This window comes from Siniperca chuatsi, linkage group LG18, assembly GCF_020085105.1.
Source record: "Siniperca chuatsi isolate FFG_IHB_CAS linkage group LG18, ASM2008510v1, whole genome shotgun sequence".
NCBI classification, from domain to species: domain Eukaryota; kingdom Metazoa; phylum Chordata; class Actinopteri; order Centrarchiformes; family Sinipercidae; genus Siniperca; species Siniperca chuatsi.
The window spans coordinates 2,925,214-2,942,827 of record NC_058059.1 but is presented as its reverse complement, the minus strand read 5'-3'; the positions used below and the strand labels follow the sequence as shown (position 1 = coordinate 2,942,827).

The 17,614-nt window shown below is 42.4% G+C and overlaps 3 protein-coding genes across 8 annotated transcripts in view; 2 read left to right on the top strand and 1 right to left on the bottom strand.

Moving 5' to 3' along the window:
- Window positions 1–207: 207 nt before the first annotated feature.
- On the bottom strand, window positions 208–4,528 carry mrps24 (mitochondrial ribosomal protein S24). The gene is made up of 4 exons (XM_044173727.1): window positions 4,251–4,528; window positions 3,082–3,159; window positions 1,034–1,145; window positions 208–656 (listed from the first exon to the last, which is right to left on the bottom strand). The coding sequence occupies exons 1-4, from the start codon at window positions 4,290–4,292 to the stop codon at window positions 373–375; spliced, it is 516 nt and encodes a 171-aa protein (XP_044029662.1). The 5' UTR covers window positions 4,293–4,528; the 3' UTR covers window positions 208–372.
- Window positions 4,529–4,735: 207 nt separating this feature from the next.
- Window positions 4,736–10,401, top strand: nudcd3 (NudC domain containing 3). Its single transcript, XM_044173724.1, is given in 7 exon segments — window positions 4,736–5,109; window positions 6,342–6,431; window positions 6,434–6,678; window positions 7,642–7,774; window positions 7,880–8,023; window positions 8,144–8,332; window positions 9,213–10,401. Coding segments are annotated over 7 exon segments (1,110 nt in total). The 5' UTR covers window positions 4,736–4,911; the 3' UTR covers window positions 9,324–10,401.
- A 2,129-nt stretch (window positions 10,402–12,530) lies between these two features.
- LOC122865659 (calcium/calmodulin-dependent protein kinase type II subunit beta) overlaps window positions 12,531–17,614 on the top strand; it is a 51,955-nt gene continuing 46,871 nt past the window's right edge. For all 6 annotated transcript variants that reach the window (XM_044174403.1, XM_044174401.1, XM_044174398.1 and 3 more), the window contains exons 1-2: window positions 12,531–13,501; window positions 17,369–17,463. In XM_044174403.1, the coding sequence (XP_044030338.1) occupies window positions 13,440–13,501; window positions 17,369–17,463 (157 nt within the window). In that variant the 5' untranslated portion in view covers window positions 12,531–13,439. The remainder of the gene's footprint in view (window positions 13,502–17,368; window positions 17,464–17,614) is intronic.

The window sequence follows — 17,614 nt, the reverse complement described above, 5'->3', positions numbered from 1 at the left end:
TTATGAAACACAAAAAAAGTGACTTGCATTGATTGAATTTTTAGATTTCTTTAAATAATTACACATTTCCCCTGAAGTCCAAAGCACGATGATAAAAGGATGACATCGTGACCGTATGATCGTACATACATAAATACATACAGCATAATAAACCTTGTGTTTGCTATATTTGGTGAACAACTTCAGGCATAATGTTTCAACAACACGTGTGATTGTATTTTCTTTAATTCTGAGAGTTCGTTTCACAAAAGCACTGACGCTGAAAACCTTTGAATCCATTTTGGGGAAATCACTGTGAGCAGGAATGGAGACGGGAACAAAGTCACCATTTTGTACAGGAGAAACATTTAGCATTAGCACTGCACGGTTCCATCACAGGTACTTGTACACAGCTTTATCCTGCAGGGTCTGAATCTCTAACTTGACGGGGCATTTGTAGAAGTGCGACAGTAGTGACTCTGAATAGCCTATTAAAAAGTAAAACTTCTGTGGTGGTAATTTCTGTAGCATTAAAGCACACACTACGAGCACGTTGCCGCGCCTTTTGATCACGATCTCATTGGCCAGGCAGTTGTGGAAGGTCCCGAACATGAAACGCCTCACGAACACGTCCTCTGTGGTGCGTTCAGCTGCTCCCTCTTCTCCTCTGAGGTTACCTGGCAGAAACAGGAAGGAGGCTTGTCCTGAGACATAAAGTACCAACAGCCTCTAATGTTGACATTCTCATCAAGGGCGAAGAGATTGATATAGTTACTGAATTTAAGTATCTTGGCTTAATTATGGATCCAAATCAATAAGAAAGAAAAAAGTTTAAAAAAAAAACTGTAAAAAGAATAAAATACAACTCGGCTAATTTTCAGTTAGCGATTTCAGCCTGAATAATTATGCATGCTACGATCGTTTCCCACGTGTCCTGTTGTGTTTCATGTTGGGGTCCTTGTACAAATAAACCTCAGAAATTCTGGGTAAAACACGTGAAGGGAGGCGTATTCAAGCTGTTGAGCTGCTCTTTAACGAGCTCGGCCATACTCACTGGTATGCTGCGACAGCCAGCCTTTGCGGTGGCCAATGTAATGAGGCGGAAGTGCTTGCTCATAGGTCAAAGGTCTGTCTCCTTTCCCCACTCGGACACGAGCTGCTCGATTCTGGGAAAATAAAAGAGAAAGAAAAGAAAGAAAGAAAGAAAGAAAGAAAGAAAGAGGACCAAATGTCAGCAAAAAACTGTCTTTAATTTCTTTGTTTAGAAGGTCTCTGGTCTGATAAGTAGGGCCTCGATTCGAAAGCAGGAGTGCTCACTCGTGCTTAATTCCGCCCTCGTGCAAAATCCCAAACTTCAGTTTCTGCATGATTTAATCTGAATCACAGGGCTGAGAGTGCGGACAGCTGTCACTTCTCACCTACAGCTTCAAGACACATCCACATTTGGACAGTGGACAGCAAAATGAAACATTTTAATGATGTAAAGGCAAGACAGACTGTTTGATTAGTATTTATTATGATTTTTCTAGTACTACATAGTAATTGTTTTTGTCAGTGATTTATGAAGTTTGTTGTAGACAATGATGGTCTGAAAACTGGACCGTGAAAGATGTTTCTCTACTTTTGGACTTTCTCTGTTGTTTGGAAGTGTACACGCTGCACTCTGGTCCTGGCTTGTATGATTTTATGGTGTCTTGTCAGCCAATACGGCCTGGGCGTAGTTATATGCATGACACAATAATAAAAACTATGTTCATTCACCCCAAATATTCAAGGAATTTCGTAGCGAAACGACTGTAACTTTGGGAGATACCTACTTGAATTATCTAACTCAGTCTGACAAAGCTTCGTATATTAGCTTCAGCTAAACTTAAGAATGTATTTTTGCACAGATTGAGGACGGCGGATTTTGTCCCCCATCTCTTACATTGAAAGCGCAGTAGGATGGGACGTCTTAATGAGCAGGAGGAATGATTACAGCAGGCAAATCCTGTTTCAATGTTCATATGGACATGTGAGTATTGTTTTAAGTTGAAATAATGTGAACCTATCCTACCATTACCTTTGATACAGCAGTCTTACAGTTGCTCAATTGCTAAAACACTAAACCCTATTGTCTGAACTAAATGCTCAGTTGCCTGAACCCACTGATTGAATCAGCCAGTTCAGAGAGCGCTGGTCTGTGAGGCCCTACAATGGATAGAAATCTGAGAGGAAGAGTTCGTGTGAGAGGAGGTCGAGGTGGTCAGCGAAGACCAAGAACAGTAATATCTGATGAAATCAGAGCTACTGTGATTGACCATATTCTTGTCCGTGGTATGAGCACGAGGGAGGCTGGACAAAGGGAACAACCAAACATCAGTAGATTCACTGTGTCCACCATAATCCGAAGATTTAGAGAAGAGAACAGGTAATTACCTTTTTTTGACATTATAGTACAGTATGTAAATGTTGACAGCAATTACTGTATGACATACTATATACTGTACCACAGTATACTGTAAGTAAATATATGTTTCAGTACATCACTGTACCAATATACTGTAGTATTGTAATGGAGGGCTGGTCTAAGTGTTTGTAGGCCTAGTATTCCATGTATATTTCTGTACTTTATTTTTACATGGGCTTACTGTACACCAGCAGCAAACGCATACAATTTCTGTTTTGTCTTTTTGTCTGAGTGCTAAATGCACAGGTTTTTTTTGTTTTTGTTTTGCAACATGCATTTAGCCTACAGTGAACAATAAACATTTATTTCTCCAGCTTCATGTCCCGAGCATTGTGTTTTCTATTTTTCTACGTAGTGTTTAGTGACTGTTCAGTAGTGTTTTTAATTTTGATTGACTCGGGGCACGATTTGACAACATAGTTCAGTTTTGAGCACAGATTGAACTGTTTTGAGGTGAAAGTTTGGTTTTGCAAGAAGAGTCTGAGGTTTTGTGAATGTAGCTTGAAATTTGTGTTTTGTGTTCACAGTTTAGAGAAAAGGAGAGCAGCTTTCGAGAAATGTGTCTTAGCAATCGAGAAAAACTGTAAGAGGGTCGGGACACATATCACAACCGCGATGGTTAACTGTGATGATGTCTGGAGCGCGGTGTTTACCTTGCAGCACGCCGCAGTGACGTGTAGCGCTCTGCTTCCAGAGTTGCTGCGTGACGAGCCGGACCTGGCTAAGGCACTCTGCAGAGAGAACAGAGGAAACACCACGACGGTTAAAACCATCAGATTACTACGACAACAGAAGGCCTTTAGAAGTGCTCAAATAAGGGACGGTAAGAGCTGAGCTTGTGAAATGATGTTCAGAAATTATTTCATCAGCCTTTGTAAACATTCAAAAAACTAAATTACGTCACAGTCAACAATAATTATCTTCGTAAAGGTAGAAATTATGGCAGGGCCGTTGTATTGGATTACTCTTCTAATCAGTTGGTGTAATGTCATGTCCAGAGTCTGATTAACCCACCAGGGTGCCCCGAGGCACAATGAGCTGTGGGCTCATATTGAACCCCTATTGTATTACTTAGTAATTACTTTGTGGTAGTTTGATTAAGCACACATTTATTTAGTAAAATCCACCATGTGTGCACAATATGAACTAATATAATAAAGGCCTTCAAACTATATTTTAACCGAGGACCCCTCTACCAAAGGGTATTGTAGTATTAACAAACACATTTTCAATATATTTAATTACCACACAGTGAATCTGTAGTCTTCGGGCCCCCACGAGGGTCTGGGACCCCACGAGGGTCTGGGACCCCACGAGGGTCTGGGACCCCACGAGGGTCTGGGACCCCACGAGACCCCACGAGGGTCTGGGACCCCACGAGGGTCTGGGACCCCACGAGGGTCTGGGACCCCGGGGCAGCTGCCAGTTTAGCCCATCTGATAATCCACCCTCGGTTATGTCAATGTCAGTACATTTTAACACAACATATGTTGTCATTTGTGTCATTTTGTCGTGTTAAAGAGTGACACAAATGCGCGTTGTCCAAAATAAGACGCACAGAAGGTGCAAACTGGTAAGGAAACTGAATATGTGTGACACAGTTAACAAAGTTAGTCGGTGCTGAAACTCAGAGGTATCAAACGTTTTGAGTTAATAACAGCCAGACATGACACTGAAGCTATGTTAGCTACCGGTATGTTAAACTGTTAACTTCTAAATAAACACGCTCTCTAACTGTACGGCCGAATTAACCAGATATTATATACAATGTCAACATGAGTTCATAGGAACGTATTTAACGTTTAAATAGTATTTTACTTACCAGCAGCCTCACGCTCCCTGTGCTGCTCAAGGACGCCGCCATGTTTTTTTTAATAATAAAACGTACAAAGCTAACTACGTGAGCTTACACTATTTTCTCTAATTTCTTTTTATTCCGATGTTATAGTAGATATAGTTTTAACTTATAAGTAAAAGTGCAACACTGCAACGATTATAAATCGTGTAAAAATGGCAAAAATTGGCAAATTTCTCCGGGTTACTGTGCCTGTACACTGGAACTGTTTATTCGACACCCAAGCATCTGTTTCCACCGGACGACTGTTTACCTGTACTAACCGGATACAGAAAAATTAAATAGTTTAGAGAAAGAACAGCTTCCAATACATGTATTATAATAATTATTAGTGCTGTTTAAGTATACATAATGAAATATTGTATCTTTATGCTTACGTTTTTGTTTTTGTGTGCGATTAATGTAGTCAAACTTTACGTATTTGAGGAGGTTGTGCACTTATTTTGAAAACGGGGGACCGGAAGTGTAATTATTGTTCTGGAAGGAGGAACACAGTCGTCGAGAAACGTTGCCCACTTATTTATAAACTTGTATCTGTTGACGGAGGCTGTTTATTCTGGTGCGTACGTCGGTCGGTTTGGGATATACGTTAACGGTTTGTGAACACGGAGAGACGTTAGAAGCCGCGATGGCGTCGCCGCTGGAGATGACGGAGATGTACGACAACGCTCTGCTCGGTATCCTGCAGCACGTTGGAAACATTCAGGACTTTCTACAGGTCTATTTTGGGTTTTTGTACCGCAAGACGGACTTTTATCGCCTGCTGTCGAGTCCCAACGACAGGATGGGCTTCCCTCCCGGCGTGGCGGAGAAGATGGTGTTTAAGGTGAAGTTTGTCAGCATGTTAAATATTCTGCCGTGGCAGCTCGTTAAAGAGCGACTTCTTCAGTTCAGTCACAGTCTGCGCACCTGTATTGATATTATTCAAACCACAGGTTACCGGCAGCTTGGCCACACACCTGTGGCCGTGGAGCACTCACTGATCTCTGACAGCGTTTTGTAGTTTGGTCTTTGTGATATTTACAGATAGATAGATAGATAGATAGATAGATAGATAGATGATAGTGAGGGTAGGATAAATAACAGAAACTCTCTGTATAACGCAGCACCACTAACTACATCCTCCAAAGTCATCACACAGCTGAATCAGCACCTCTCTGAAACAGCTTCAGTAAAATCTGAACATTATAACCTTCATGAAGGGAGGATTTATTGCAGGAGTGCGTTAGTTTTAGCTAGGGGTACCTAATAAACTGGCAACTGAGTGGGGGGGAAAAGAGACATACCCCCTTTTTTAATTTTTTTAAATTGGTGAAATAGAGTGTGATCAAAAAAAGTGACGTAAACATAATAGACAGACAATAACAAAGCAGCTACAACCATGAATGTGATGATATGGTAAGAGGGTGTAGAGATTGGGTTAGATTAAGTTGGGTACGTGTTGGTAATGTGTTAGTTTGTGTCCGTGTTTAATGATCCTGGGCAGGTTCGTGTGGAGCGTAAGGCAGGAAGAGAAGAGGGATTGAGTTTCTTCACTGGGATCAAGACTGAGAGTGCTGTGAAGGGCAGACATTTAACTCTGCAACGTGATGTTATGTGTTTTGCAATCCGTGTTTTCCGTGTGAGAGTTGGGGTGAAAAGAAAAGAAAAACTGTGCGAAAAGAAAAACCAGAAGTCATTAAGAGTTGAATGAATGCTTTTGCGGTCTTAGAAGTTGGCAGAAGTAATTCTAATAAAAAAATATATAGCAAAAGCACCGTTTGTTGCAGTGACGTCACAGGGTCCTGGGGTACACATGTACATCACTGCAGCAAGGTGAGAAGTGAAACCACTGGAGGTCAGCAAAAACAAGGTTTTCAGGGGGAGTTAAGTTATATTATATAAGTTAATGTCCAAACTTATCCAGGTGGTGTCAGATCCAGTGCTGCTGTGAGTCAATAACTTTACACGCTACAGCAGCAGCTAATCACTGTTTAGTTCCTCCTCTCTGATTAAAAAAATATGTGAATTAGTTAAATTCATGCCTTGATCTGTGATAATCTTTTATTCCCTCTTCAGACATTTAAGCTGTTTGAGAAGGTGGCAGATCGCGACAGAGAGAGACAGCTGAGCGAGCTGCAAAAGAGAGAGGAGAGTCGATGCGTTCCCGTTCCCGTTCCGTTCCTGCGGCAGTTCAAGAGCTGGAGATCGCCGCCGAGCCCGCCGAGGGGACAGAAGAGCGGAGCACAGAGGCGGAGAGCTCTCCCTCGGATGCTGGGGAAGTTTCGGCTCCGGCCTCCTCAGAAGCGACCGTCGGCCCTCAGCCCGACAGCAGCAGCAGCAGCAGCAGCAGCGCTCCAGGCCAGTCCGCTCAGGGAGACCAGGCAGCTGCAGCCGGCACAAACTCCGCAGAAAAGTGAGTAACCGCCGGTGTTTTTATCCATCAAAGCTCCGAGTTTTTACTGGTGAATCAAATCTGTCTAATCAGTCTATTGAAAATGACTTTACAAATCCGAACATGCACACGCGTCAGTAAAATCTTCATGTATGAGCTCCAGACAGGTAAAGATGGGACATGGTATGAAAAAGAGCACTAATAACTAGGATATGGTAGAGTATAGGGCTGGGCGATATCTTCTTAAATCAATATCATCGTTAATTTTCACATTTACCTCAGTAACGATTAATAAATCACGTCGATTAATCGTTTAAGTCATTTTCAAGCAAAAATGCCCAAAATTCTCCAGTTTCAGCTTCTCAGTTGTGAGGATTTGCTGATTTTCTTTGTCTTGTGGGATTTTAAACTGAATATCTTTGGGTTTTGGACTGTTGGTTGGACAGAACAAGACATTTGATGACTTCATCTTAGACTTTACGTAAATTGTAATGAGCGTTTTTCGCTATTTTCCATAATTTTATGGACTAAACGATTAATCGAGAAAAGAATTGGCAGATTAAATGATAATGAAAATATTAGTTAGTTAGTTGCAGCCCTGATTATTATAATTAAGTATTTTAGGCTAGTAGTAGTAGTTTCAGGGTAACGCCCAGTACAGTTTACTGCTCAGCTCGGGACAAACCTGAAGCCCAGCTGAAACCCACAAAGACTGGACAAACCACACATCAAGATGGTTTCCACCATCTTTCTTTAGTCTTTGACAGTCATGAAGGAGCGTGAACCTGATGTCAGTAAACACTGGAGCTCCGGTGGTAGACGCCTCTCAAATCCAGCAAAAACGCCAACCGTCACGTGTTCTTGCACCAAAACAAACATGGACGCCAACCAGCAGCTTCTTTATACGCAGCGACGTTTGCGCTGAAATGGCTACAAATATCATATCACGGGTTATTCAGTCACCGTGTGCATGTTGTGTTTCAGGGGTCAGGAGAAGTTTCAGTCCGACCCCGACAGTTACAACGGGGCGGTGAGAGAAAACTACAGCTGGTCTCAGGACTACACTGATGTGGAGGTCCGCGTGTTTGTGCCCAAGACAGTTGTGAAAGGCCGACAGGTAAACCCAGTCTACTCTACCACCTGACATACCGGGAATACCGTTCTCACGTCAGCGATTTGAAGCTGTGTCTCATACTTGTTGTGTCCCGCTGGCTGTCGTCAGGTCAGAGTTAGTCTGCAGACGAGCAGCCTGCAGGTGTGTGTGAGGGAGGGAGCCGAGGAGAAAACACTGATGGAGGGAGAATTCGCCCACAAGATCAACACTGAAAACTCTCTGTGGAGTCTGGAGCCTGGAAGCTGTGTGGTCGTGAGTACACACACACACACACACACACACACACACACACACACACTCTCTTGATTTTCTCCGTATGAATAACTTTTAAATCAGCTACTTTTAATTTAACTCACTGCGTTTGACTTCCAGCTGTCGCTCAGTAAGACGTCAGAGGTCTGGTGGAACGCGGTGCTGAAAGGAGAAAAGGAGATTGATATAAACCAAATTAACCGCGAGCGCTCCATGGCAACAGTGGATGACGAGGAGCACGCCGTCCTGGACAGACTCACCTTCGACTACCATCAGAAGCTGCAGGGCAAACCACAGAGTCACGAAATGGTGAGGACTCGAACACATAAGCCCTTTTCAGACACAATAAACAACATTCAGTGTGTTTACATGCAGTTAAGTAACCAGGTTACTCAGAGAAACCACACGCAGTAACCCGGTTACTGTAAGTCCACGTACACATGCAGCGGGTCGGTAACAGATTTCTCCCCGACCTTATTTTGGAAACATGGCTCACTTATTTTAACGGCAGACAGGCAGAGCGACAGTGTTGCTTTGGAAACCAACTTGCTGTAAGTGCTTTGTATTCGCTTCAGTTTTGGACAGAATTATTTAAAATTCAATATTTTGCCTATCTGCAGTCTTGTGATATTCCCATGCGTTTGTAAAAAGCTGATTAGAGGCCAAGAAACAGACTTTGTTCAGGACAAAACTACCTGGGGATTTCAAGTTCTTCTAATCCTCTGTCCCCGATTAGGGAAACCAGGTGTCTCGTTTACATGACATTTAAGAAATGAGCTCACTGGAGAAAGCCGACTGTCGGCTGCTTCCTCGTTCAGACGTGACGGGACATTTACGCAAAGAGCCGCGATGCTCGTGAGACATTTGGCACCTGGTGCGCAGGAGGGAAGCGCTGTTAAAAAGCAATGATGTTACGAAGGAAGAAGAGTGTTTTTGGTTCTCACAGGCTGCATGCAGGAGGTGGTGGATTTAAAACTTAATCGTTTTTTTGAGTTGAAGCCTGAATTAAAGGATTTTTATAATTTAACATTATTAGATAGCAGATTCTGCTGCCTTTTTTATTTGTATGTTCCATCATTTGCACTAGTGGTCACTTACAGCAAAGTTGACTCACCCCTAGATGGCACTGTGGTCTTTATCAGCGCGAGCGGTACATATTTAACACGTGTTCCTCCGTGTCTCTCCACAGAAGGTGCATGACATGCTGAAGAAGGGCTGGGATGCTGAAGGGTCACCGTTCAAAGGGCAGCAGTTCGACCCCTCCATGTTCGACATCCCACCCAGCGCGGTGCAGTTCTGAGGCGCAGCCAAAACTCCACAGCCAAATGTGAACTGAATCCTAGTTTATTTACAGAACTGGTTAAAGGAAAGTCAACATTTACCTGCCGATCTGTCGTGCTGGAAGTTTGTCTTTGACTGCAGATTTGCTTTTGTGTGGAGTGGGACGGGTGGGGAGGGAATGCAGAGTGTGACGAGGACGTGTCATTATATCAAACATTTATTTGATGTTTTGGCAGTTTGAAATCTGATAAATATGTGTACTTTGTTAACTGTTTTGCTCTTTATTTAATAACTCTACAGTGCCAATAAGTTTGTCTGCCCTACTGCGTGATTCTGGTATTATTTTTCACTTTTATTCTCACACCAAATCCCTCAAACTGTTGAGCATTTAGTATCTCTCAGCAGTCGGGTTTCCATCCAAATGTGGCGGAAATCTGCTAAAGAAAATGCCAATTCATGTGTTTGCATCACGGTAGTGTTATGCAAACATTCGGTGTTGGTTCACTGAGAAAACTAGAAAACTTTTCATAGGAGCGGGCGCCATCTTTGAGTCGGGATCCAGTTCTTATGATACATCCACGTCTCAAACGGTGGGAAACATGACGTTTCTGTTAGTTTCACGTGTTAATGTGAGGAAGGGTACATCCTCCTCGTCGCTCCACACACATCTGATGTTTTCAGCGCTTCACTTTAAGCCACGTGCTTCGTGCACGTCATCATTTATTCACCGAGTCTGTTTCCATTTTGCTTTTATCGATGCACCAACTTTTCCACCTCAGCCAAGAGGATAAACTTTTTTTTGATATATCGAGTTTTTTGCGTTTCCACTCGGTTGTTTTTATGCGCAAATTGAAAAAGCACATAACAACAGGTGGATGGAAACACGCTTCTTGTTTCTGGGTGAATCAGTCATTTTCAATCTGAAGACTTCAGCAAAGGCTAATCTTTTTCGTCTCCTCTTCAAGGTGTTTGCTGGATGCCGGTTCATGAACTTGCGCTCTGGTCTCTTATTTATTTGTCATCTATCTTCTAAGTGGCTTATTAGTGATAAACCACTAAAAATGGTTTATGAACTATTAATAAAACCATTAAGTACAGCTTATGGAGTCCTTTTAGAGTATGTTCATTAAACAGTGGTGGAGACTGCAGTACTTTAATCTCCTTTGTGTAAGAATTTAACTCTCTTGTCCTTTCATAGACCCTGATCACTCACTTCGTTCATACATAAATTAGTTCCCTGTTACTTGGGAAACTAAGAACATTAGTCTTCGCCAGACAAAAGGGGAAATGTGTCTTCCTGTTGTGCCGTCTGGACTCCACTTATCTTCTTCTGCATCCATTTGCGCAAAGCCGGATAGTGCTATAATACCTTCTGTTATGCAGTCATCATTAAATTCATCTATCCATCTTTCCACTCTCCAAATGGAAAGAATAAGTTGATAATGTACGGAAGGGATGAGAGGAAAAGGGAAGATGGAAAGTGGAGTGAGTGGAGTAAGACACTGAGCAGTTTAATGAAAGCCTTGTTTCTTCTCAGCTGGAGGCAAGAGGTGACATTTAAAAATGCTCAGTGAATGTTAGATTATATAAACAGCAGTGGAGGAAGTATTCAGATCCTTTACTTGAGTAAAAGTACTAAAACCACACTGTAAACATACTCTGGTACAAGTGAAAGTCCTGCATTCAGAACCTTATTTAAGTAAAAGTAAGTATTATCAGCTGAATGTAGTTAAAGTAAAAGTCGTCCCTGTGCAGTAAAACGCTCCTGTCAGTGTTTTATTATATCTGATGTTTCTGGATTCATATTCCTGCTGCATTAATGTGTGTGTTGCATTTTGCTGCTGCAGATGTTTAAGGTTGAGCTCATTTTAACTGCTTTATATACTGTTGGGTAGTTTAATCTGCAGCAATGCAATCTTCATCCTTCAGCTCATCACAAACATCTGGAGATACGAGGTTTTCACTGGACAGGAAATGGAAAACTGTAATCTGTAAAGTGACTAAAGCCGTCAGACAAATGTCGTGCAGTAAAAAGTACAATATTTGCCTCTGAGGAGTAGAAGTACAAAGTACCTCAAAATGTTACTTAAGTACAGTTCTCGAGTAAATGCACTCAGTTACTTTCCACCGCTGGATATAAAGATCTTTGCCACATGCATTTCTTTCATCGGTCTGTCTGAAAGAAATTAAACGAGTTCCTGGAGTCGACATCCACTACAGCAGTACCTGCTGTCATAGATTGAAACCTTTGTGATTTTAACGAATCAGAAACGAGTGCTTTGCCAGTAAAAACCAGTACCGCTCTTCTAAAGCAAATGTTCCAACCTTTTAGCTGGAATCGCTGCTGTTCGCTCCTGCTGCTGTTGCAGACGTGTCTGAACTAACCGCAGACGCGTGACGAGCTGTGACGAATCCACAAACAAATCAGCCGAGCGCAGTAACCTCATTTAAATGAATTGATTTTGACGTTTTAAAGGAACTGTTTGACATTTTGGGAAAATACGCTTAATTTGCTTTCTTTCCGAGAGTTAGATGAGAAGATTGATACCACTCTTGTACCTGTACGATAAATATTAAGCCACATGAAACAGCCAGTTAGCTTAGCTTAGCATGACTGAAAACAGGGGGAACAGCTAGCCTGGCTCTGTGCAAAGGCAGCAAAAGGAACTCGACGCTGAGTAACACGTTATATCTTGTTCGTTTAAACTGTGCAGAAACAGAAGCGTGACCGCGTTAACGTTGTTACACGACGAACTATTTCTCGGCCGGGCGCAGTGACTTCCTGAAGTCATCGCCGTGAGGTTGCCAAGGCAACCAGTGTAGACTCCAGCCGGGCTAGCTGTTTAGCTCGAGCTTCATCGGCGAACAGACACGAGAGTGGTATTTATCTTCTCGTATAACTCGCAGAGAAAGTCAATAAACTATTCCTTTAAATGCTGGTGTGACTCGGCCATGAAATCTTAATTGTTGTAGTTTGTGTCTCTCGCACTGTATAATCGGCCATGTAGTCTGTGATGGTGGAAAGTAACTGTACTGTGTTTAAGTACAATTTTGAGGTACTTTACTTGAGTATTTCCATTTAATCCTACTTTATTCTTCTTCTCCAGTTCAGAGGGAAATATCTTTACTCCACAACATTTATTTGACAGCCTTAGTTACTGGTTACTTTACAGATTTATATTATTAATACAAAATATAAATCAACTAATAAATGATGATGTATTATTACAGGTTAAGCTACACAGCAGTATATAAAGTAATTAAAATTAGCTCCACCTTTACCAGCTGCAACACTGAAGTGATGTTAATATATCACTAATACAATACACGGTATATGATTCTGAAATGGGTCATTCTGCATAATGAGTACTTTCGGTACTTTAAATATATTTTGACGCTTAAACTTCTGCACGTTTGCTTTTTTAAATTCAGGATTTTTGCTTGTAACAGAGTGTTTTTGCACTGTAGCATTGCTCCTTTTACTAAAGTAAAATATCTGAATGCTTCTCGCACCACTGGTAGTCTGTGTTTGATCAGTGGGGGTCCAACAGCAGACTCTTTGCCCTGGGGGCCCCTGACAGTTTAATCCGGCCATGAAACTATTGTTTTTATGTTTCTTTTATTTGTTAAAAGGGACACAGAGACGCTGCAGACAGCCCGAAAGGCCTGTGCAGTTACTGAAATGCACTGAGAAGAAATGCATCAAAGTTTTCCTCATGAAAACTGAAAATGGAGTCAGACAGGCAGTGCAGTAATTTCATTATCTCCATTACATGATTTATAATCATGTGCAATCAAAAGCTGCGCTCTTCAATCAGCTTCTGATTTCACTTTTACTTTATTTCTTTTCCTTTTTTTTTCTCTGTGGGGGAACACGTCATGTGGTGAGCTCACATTAGCATTTCGTGTGGTATTTAAAGAGTCCGTCCCCCCTCGCCTGGCAGACCGGAGAGCCCCGCTTCCATCAGAGCCGGGACCGTGCGTGTGTGTGCGTGTGTGTGCCGGGTTGCAGCTGAACCACTCAGCCGTCCGGAGGTCTGAGGTGGGCGGAGACTGAGCCCGAGGTCCTCCCGTCCGCAGCGACTCACCGTGCATTTCGGACTCGGCACCCGCACCCGTCCGAGGAGGAAACATCATGGCAACGACTACTTGCACACGTTTTACAGATGAATACCAGCTGTACGAGGAGCTTGGCAAGTAAGCCGCTGTTGCATTACGCTTCTTTGAGTCTCCTGCATGCAGCCTGACCCTGTGTCCTAAACCGCACACAGCATCAGGGATGGAGGTCTGCGGTGATGGATGCAGCTCCATCCCTTCAAAACAAAACGCACGCTGGTTCCGGAGCTCTCCCGGATCTAAACTTAGCCTCTGCCAAACCTAAATCATGATAATGTCTCAGTGCATGTCTTTTGTTTTTTTGTTTTGTTTTACACCATCAGACTTCTTTAAATGCAGGAGGCATCAGATAGTTAGATTTTGCATGAAGATGGAGCTGCATGCGCCCGGCAGCACTTCTGGGTACACCCGCCTCCCCCTCTCTCTCTCTCTGCCCAAAGGCTAATTAGGGACAAACAGGCCTAATATCAGGGAAAAGCTGATGTGTCGGAATTAAGCTCCCTCATCATCAGCTGGCTTTAATCACAGTGGCACACAGCTTAGTGGAGAAGTCAGAGAATAACGCTGCTGCTGCTGCTGCTGCTGCTGCTGCTTTTGATCCACTGCTGATCTAATGAGGTGTGTCTTGTGATTAAAAAAAACACCCCCTAAGAAATAGAGAGGCTGGGGGGATGTGTGGCCCCCAACAGCATGCAGACACAGTGAGAGACACCGAAGAGCCTATAGGGGCCACAGTGGGGAGATGCAAAGTGGACTCAGTGTCTCTGTCAGGTTGTGCGTGGGTAGAGAGGATCTCTCTGCCTCACAGGAACATTTATTCCACAGCGGGGGCAGTGCTGTGGATTGATCCTCTAATGGTGATATTTCATTTTACAGACTGCTTTGAGTTGTTTTGTGGCGGCTGGGATCTCCAGGCTTGTGTGTGTGTGTGTGTGTGTGTGTGTGTGTGTGTGTGTGTGTGTGTGATAAGTGAAAGACAATAGAGATGCAGGAGTAGCAGCAGCTGCCCTCACTGATAACAGAGCGCTATTGCTGTTTTGCTGGTGTTGTCACTTTTCGGTGTGTGCTGGTTTTATGTGTGTGTGTGTGTGTGTGTGTGTGTGTGATGCAGATGTAAAGACGGGAGGACATTGAGCAAGTCAGGTGTTTTGGAGTCAGGGTTTTGGTTGCACCACTCCCTGATTTTTGGGGGTTTGGCTTCAGTTAAAGTTAGTTGATTAATAAATTGGGCAAAAAATGATCAGCTGTTTTAAGTTATTTCTAAGAAAAAATGCCAAATGTTCCCCAGTGGATGAAAACGGGTTAGATGGACATCAAGTTTAGGGTCTTTTGACTTTAAATTAATTTGTGCCGTTCAAAAAAAATCTTACGAAGAGAACTCCACCGATTTAGCATCGCACTCCGACAACATTGTCGGACATGTTTAAACCTGCAATAACTGATTTTCTTGGCCACTTGGGGGCAGCGGAAACAAGCTGTGAACACAACATTGAGATATCATGACCTTTTAAGTTTATATGGTGGACTTATTAGCAAACAGTTTACATACATATTTACACGTCCAGCAGTTACAGAACAACATTATAAGTCCCGTATTCTCTCTCTGTTAGCTCTGTGTTTGGTCTCCACCAGCTCCTGATGCTAAACGCTCCACTGTGTTCACCAGCTGCTCGCTAACTGCGTCTGCCTGCTGTTTTCAACAACTTTAAGCAACAAAAGTCATAAATAACTGAAGACCTAAACTCAAAGATAGACATTCAGATACTCAACGCACTCGAACACTTTTCAAATCCGAATCCTTTCCAATCCCTTATCGAATCTAAGCAGCAAAAGTCATGAATGACTTGATACTCAAAACCTAAAACTCAAAGATCGACATTGAATTAATCAACGCATTTTAATACTCGTTTGTTGTTGTTTGATTAATCGACTAATCGTTTCATCTGCTCATCAAATTCGAATCCTTTTGAATGCCACAAAAGCATCAAGTAACTTAAAATATTACATTGTAATACATATTTAAAACTCAAAGATTGACGATTAAAATGTTTAATACACGCTAATATTCAAGTTTGACTTAATAATCTTAACTCGCGGTCCGCTTATTGGCTTTTCCTTTAGCTTTCAACTACATGTCACGGCCTTCATCGGCAGAAAGAGTTTGCTAAGTTGTCATGGAGCTCTGGTATAAAGCCCCGGGAAAATCTAGTAAGTGGACTTTGAACTATTTCCAAGATCAGAGATAAACTCTCATTTCTAATACTCAGGTTTTTCCAGATACATGAACCTTTTGGCTAAATGGCTACCTGAATGTTTTGTTTATTGCTCTTTGCGAATAAAACAGAGGGAGAGTATAAAAGATTAGATTCGAGGTCTGAGTTTTACAAATCCAGGTTTTGGGTCCAGGTCCGGCCCTGCAGATAAGCTGCCACGTCGAAGCTCTGCTGCCTTTTCTACCGCACGGCCGAGTGTCATGCCTACTCACGCCGTCTCCTCATAATGTATGCATGTTGGAGTGCTTGTGAGAGAGGCAGGGGCTCTGAGGGGAGTGCGAGTGTTTCATTGCGTAACAATACTGAGGTGAGATAAAATTAGCTCTGAGAAATGACAGAGCTGGTTATTTCTGTTTGTCTCCGTTGGGTTTGATGAGCAAATGCGGCCCTAAAACCTCCAGCACACACACACTTACAGCGCTTACCCATGAAACACTGCTTTTCTTCCACTAATTCTCGCCGCTCACACCGCTGACATTATTCAAGTCATGGAGAAAAGAAGCCCGGCTTCTGTTTCAAACTGAATATGGACGAATCAGGTGTCACACCCTTTTCTGCGACCGCAGGGATTTGTTATATGTTGCACGAATGTTAATTTATAAAAGTGGTTTTGCTATTAACATTATTCAGTCTGTAAAACAGGTGAAAGAAAGGCCAAGTATTTAGTATTTCTGTTGCATATTTTTGTTTGCTGTTTTTAGCTAGCGCTTCCTGATCGGTTCTTTGTCGGCGATCAAAAATAACTATTTGATAATAATGGATTGGGACATTTTGCTGCAGATTGTGAACTAAGCAACACAGATAACTGACTCCAGTTAACTCACCTGACGTCGAAACGTTAGTCATTTAATAAAGTTTGTTGCCTCAAACCAGCGTGCTCCAGTATGCCTTGGATCTTACCTGGGTCTGTCACGCTCTCTCGCTCTTGAAAAACTTCTATTGATGATTAAAGGAAAATACCTTTGAGAAGCTGTGGAGATCTTTTATGGAGTTTCTAGAGGGGGAGAAATCTGCAGATGCCAGTTTACCTTTATATATGTATTTATGCACACTCTTTTTTATTGATTTGCTTATACTTGTTTATGTTTTATCTTTTTTCTTTCACGCATAGAAATGTTTTGCCCTGTCAAAGTGGAGTGTGATTGGACGGCGCCTCGATGTGAAGTGCACCTTATTTGTTTGTTTGTCTGAATGTTTGTTATGCTGAAAATTGTGTAAACAATTGAAAATGTTTAGGAGAATAATAATGGAGATTTACACAAGTGAAATAGATTTCATGGAGCAGAGGCTTGTGTCTTTATTCGTTGTCAAAACTGGACTAAATGTCATTAAACGTGTATGTTTTGTACATTATAACCTTTTATTTTTATTTTATGAGCAGTTCTACGTGATCTGCTCGACAGATTTCTTGGTGAAAGTGCTTAAAAAGTGAAACCCTTTACACACATTACAGTGTTATACGTGGGTTTACAAGTGAGGTGCCTCCGCAGTGATGCCGGCTTGACTTCCCAGATTTGTGTACATCAGGCATTCAGATCAGGGTGGTTTGAAAGCAGAGAGGAGTCCGGGACAACAGTGAGGTCAATCTGATAGCTGAGATGCCCCTTTGATGCTGACAAAGCTTATATGGCAGCTGACCCGTCTCCTCTTCCTGTCTCCTGTCTTTGTTTCCCAGGGGGGCCTTTTCAGTGGTGCGCCGCTGTGTCAAACTCTGCACAGGCCAAGAGTACGCCGCCAAAATCATCAACACCAAAAAGCTCTCGGCCAGAGGTGAGAGGAAGAAGTGAAAAAAGACATTAACAGAAACCCTGTTACATGGTTGCATGTGTGTTTTCAGTGAGGCATCATGGGGGTTTTCATCGTTATATGTGTGTGTGTGTTGTCCCAGATCTGAAAGCTCACATTAGCATATTTTAGCGAG